Source organism: Pinus tabuliformis, chromosome 7 (genome assembly GCF_031772625.1).
Source record: "Pinus tabuliformis cultivar Carrire ecotype Pingquan chromosome 7, CPIR1, whole genome shotgun sequence".
Taxonomy (NCBI): domain Eukaryota; kingdom Viridiplantae; phylum Streptophyta; class Pinopsida; order Pinales; family Pinaceae; genus Pinus; species Pinus tabuliformis.
The window spans coordinates 1,828,610,952-1,828,615,603 of NC_142293.1; the positions used below are offsets into that span (position 1 = coordinate 1,828,610,952).

The 4,652-nt window shown below is 37.3% G+C and overlaps 1 protein-coding gene across 1 annotated transcript; it reads left to right on the forward strand.

Annotated features, from left to right (window-relative positions):
* The first annotated feature begins 2,524 nt into the window (after window positions 1-2,524).
* LOC149255709 (outer envelope pore protein 24, chloroplastic-like) lies at window positions 2,525-3,610 on the forward strand. Its single transcript, XM_089455116.1, has 3 exons — window positions 2,525-2,587; window positions 3,034-3,393; window positions 3,548-3,610. Exons 1-3 carry the CDS (start codon window positions 2,525-2,527, stop codon window positions 3,608-3,610), a joined length of 486 nt encoding a protein of 161 aa, XP_089311242.1.
* The last annotated feature ends 1,042 nt before the right edge of the window (window positions 3,611-4,652 follow it).

Here is a 4,652-nt window from a genome sequence, read left to right on the forward strand (position 1 = left end):
GTTGATGTATTCATCCCTTTTCCTGTGAAACCTCACAATAAACGCTCCCAACTTCTCGATAAACCCCTCGCTAAATATATTATCCCAAGAGCTAGCTGCCAGAATATTTGCATAACTTTCTATGTTGTCTTTGAAGGCCTTTTATTCTAAAATGAAATGCTTTTTTGTTTCCACTTTTCCGGAAGAAAAAAAAATACATACTTTTTCCTCCCACACTTCTTTTAACCTTTTACAGAGCCTTGTTTCACATCGAAGTTTATGACAATTAATCCTTAATTGAGAAATAAGAATTTTGGATCTCCAAGAAATATTGGCCTCTACGTATGCTTATGTACGCTTTTTGTTGATGATTATGAGTGGGATTAAACACTTCAATATATTACTTTTTCTTTCTCCCAAGCTCCTTATCCCAAATATGCTTATGAAGAAAATCTTTTATCTCTTTACTATTTATGGGGCACATGTTCAAGCAAATACCCTATTTACTAAACCATTTGTTATTTTGTTGCATCCAAGTCTTCTTTCTTTTGCACAATACGTCATTAAAGACAACCTTAGGTCATCTGCCCTCTTCCATTTGCTCAATTTTTTTAAATTCCTTATGACTCGCACCATAGAAATTGCTTCAATAGGAGAAACCCCTGTTTCACTTAACAAGATAGCATGAGGAACTGCACTTTTAATTTTGAATTTGTTTCTAATCAAACGCTTCTGAATTTTCTCAATTTGTTTCCACTACATGTCGGATGTACTGCTAGCCCACAGTGCACAACTATATAGAATCACCAGGATCACTAGAAGCCCAAAAAGATTTTGAGTGGGTTTCCAGTCCCATAACTCTGCCTCTCTACACCTATTTTGAAAAGTATAAAATGCTTTCCAACCCCCCAAGGTTCATTTCTTTCTATAGCCATCCCAGCTTAAATTTTTGTTGAAGTCAATTTCGAGGTATTTGTAATCCGCAACTTCTTCCAGAATGCTTCCTTTAAAGTATAACTTATGCTGGTTATGTTTTCCTTTTTTAGAGAAACCCACAACTTTTGTTTTGCTAATATTGAATTGCATCCCCACCCTTCTACAAAAATTCTCAAGGGATAGTAAGTTTTCTTGCAAATCCCGAGCAGATTTAGCAATCAGAATAAGAGCATCCGCATACAAAAGAAGCCTTATCACAAACTTGCCCAAATTGATACCATCACCCCCTTGTGAATTTAACCACTCAAGCTTGTCAATATATAAACCAAAAAGGGTAGGAGACAATGGACAACCTTGCTTGACCTCGATATCGCTTCTAAAACTTTCATAAATTCCCATTGAAGTTCTAATTTTGACTTTCACCTCTTCATACAGCCTATGCACAACTACTCTCAAATTTTTAGTAACCCCATGTTCCTCCATTCTGTGCCACAACTTATCCCTAGGAACCGTGTCAAACGCTTTTCTGAAATCAACAAAGCAACAAAAGACTTCTTCCTTTTTCTCCCAAACTTTTTCAATAATGTGCCTTAAAGTTATACAATGATGAGTTGTGGAATGTTTAGGCCCAAAACCTGCTTGTCTTTTAGCACGCTTATCTCTTTCTTCTGCTCACTTGCTGATTTTATTTTCTAACATAATGGATTGATAAAAAGTTTATAAAAACATAGATTTATTTAATTCTAAAATCATATAAGACATCACTTTAATTGGTAATACATAATCTCAACTTACCAAACTTAAAAACCAATATTAAATAACTTTACTATTAATATAATTATAATTTAATTTAATGCTTTTATTTATAAATTACAATTAAACCACATTAAAAATATTAATGTGGTTGATATAGTAAATAATAATAAATAAATAAAACTATTGCAACACAAAGAATGTCTTACTAATGCACACATTTACCTGATTAACCATGTATAAAAAAGTTATGGGTCAACTTTAACTTAAGAAAAGAAAATTATAAATGAATGTTATAAATAATAATGAGGAACTTATTATCGAGATCTTAAATCCCTAGGAAATTGGTAGGTGGGGAGTCACTTGACACGAATCCATTTTTTTAATTTATTAAAAGTAATGGACCATTTTGCTAAATAAAATTTGTTTATATATATAATGAATGTTATAAATAATAATCAGGAACTTATCATGAAGGAACTTATTAGAATTGAAATAATCTCAAATCCCTAAGAAATTGGTGGACAGAAAGCTATGCGAATTTAATTTTTTATATTTATTATAAGCCAATACAACCTAACAAACTCTTTAAACATTAAGACTAACCATGTGCTCCCTTGAAAATCAATTTAAGCCCTCAATTAAAAACATAAAATAAAAAGTCAACAAATCTTCATCCACCTTAATTTAAAATAAAAATTTATAAATTATAATTATGATAACATATAATTCTTAGAAAAATAAATTACAAAATTACAATTCCAATAGGTGGATAAAGTAGTTACATTAAATACAAACTACTATGCATTGTCACTAACCTGCCACCTCCCATTAAGTCCACGTGTCCCAAACAACTATGGCGATGGAGGGAAGACAATGTCAGACTGAATATCGTTGGTTGGAGAATACAATTGCAAAAGTTAGACACTAGCCGACAGCATTGGAATCAACGGTAACTCCATAAATATTTGGGTGATTCAGAAGGGAAGGCTGCTTGCTCACAGTCCAAAGAGAGGGGAAAGGCCAAGTCCTTCATCGTGAATGAAGGATGAATAGATATATTTATTTTTAAATATTTTAATAATTAGGCCGATAGGCCTTCCTATGAATCAACAATTGTCAACACTTTTACCCTGCTCCGTTCGATCAAGTGAGACACTTTCAACCATTGATTTGAAGTGTCCTCTAGCATTGCACTTTGACTGCTTTTTCCAAATATCAATTGAGTTGCCTTCTTTTCACCTCAGAGTTCTGTTGTGCATTGAACCTGGGCCTGTTATGCAAAAACTCTGATCCCCCACCCATATAGTGCTGCGATAACATTCAGAGCTATTTATTTTGTTCTTATAATTTTTGGTGATCCAGGCTGCGAGATTCCAGTTCATGAGCTCCGCAAAACTTGCAGGCAAGCAGCTGAAAGTGACATACATTCATGCCCAAAACGCCAATATGACTGTATTGGATGGCAATTTGGCCTTTGATCCGTCGAACAAAGTCTCGGCTAAGTATAACTTTTTATGGGCGAGCGGTCAGCTCAAGTATTCGTATGTCCATGCCGGAGGAGGCAGAACATTTGAGCCTGGCTATGATTTTGCGAGCAACTCATGGAAATTCTCAATGCAGAAGGCCTACGGAGAAGATACTCTTAAGACTTCGTACGAGCCATCGAAAAATACCCTTGGCGTGGAATGGACCAGAGACTCGAAAATTGCAGGGTCTTTTAAGGTATTTTTATTTTTTGAGCTGCTTTTTTGTTTTTACATTATGTGTAATCGAGGAAGTAATCGTACTCCACGCTCACACACTTAACCACAGAATGGGGATGCTGGTACCACGCTACACCTTATGGAGCTCTCTCACCTTTTCCCGGAATTTCCAGATAGAAGGCGTACGAGCTGCCGCATCAGTGACTGATATCCCCATAGAACCCTACGAGATTTGATCCCGAGAACTCTGTGGACTTAGCACAAGAGCATCTACTACTAATCGGGCTAACCTTTTGGACACACGCTCTCTCGATTCCCTGCAGCCTTAGTCCACTCCCGTGTGCCCTTTGCTGGCTCGCGTTGTAGCGGGGTAGCCATATTTCAATTTGGTGGCCTGGCTGCCCTGGATGTAACAGTGTGATTTGATCCCGAGAATTCTGTGGACTTAGCACAAGAGCATCTACCACTAATCGAGGTAACCTTTTGGACACACACTCTCTCGATTCCCTGCAGGCTTAGTCCACTCCTGTGTGCCCTTTGCTGGCTCACGTTGTAGCGGGGTAGCCATATTTTAATTTGGTGGCCTGGCTGCCCTCGATGTAACAGTGCGATTTGATCCCGAGAACTCCGTGGACTTAGCACAAGAGCATCTACTACTAATCGAGCTAACCTTTTGGACACACACTCTCTCAATTCCCTACAGGCTTAGTCCACTCCCGTGTGCCCTTTGCTGGCTCACGTTGTAGCGAGGTAGCCATATTTTAATTTGGTGGCCTGGCTGCCCTTGATGTAACAGTGCTCATAAGTGTGACCTCTTCACTAAAACGAATAATAGAGAAGAGCTTGCATTGTTTCCTCAGAATACACACCACACCCACTATGTAAAACCCACATGCAGAGCATGTAGTCCGAATTACACTGGAGATGAAGAGAATATGCTAATGTTCATACTTATGACAAATAAATGCATCGAGTCTTGCTATGCCAACTGTGACAGGATCTGTCAGCTGATAACTGAGAATTGTATTATGAGAGGGAACTTTCTGACAAAATTTTAAACAACAGGTCCACATTTTTGAAAACAGACTAGAACATTGCATATACGAGAGGATGAGGGACACACAATACTGGGGCCCTACCCTGCTTAGAAAAGTGTATGGGGCCACTGTGACTTTAACTTCCAACCAATACACTACATCTTATACAGAGCTAAATGTATTAAGAAACGTGAGAACATAGGTGCGTGTGTGTCTATCTATCTATCTATGTATATGTATA

Excerpts from the sequence above, each read along its gene's own strand:
- LOC149255709 (XM_089455116.1), top strand. The coding sequence starts at position 2,525 with ATGGCGATGGAGGGAAGACAATGTCAGACTGAATATCGTTGGTTGGAG. Across the intron at positions 2,588-3,033 it reads TGGAGAATACAATTGCAAAA|GCTGCGAGATTCCAGTTCAT; the intron begins GTTAGACACTAG and ends TTGGTGATCCAG. Across the intron at positions 3,394-3,547 it reads AAATTGCAGGGTCTTTTAAG|ATAGAAGGCGTACGAGCTGC; the intron begins GTATTTTTATTT and ends CGGAATTTCCAG.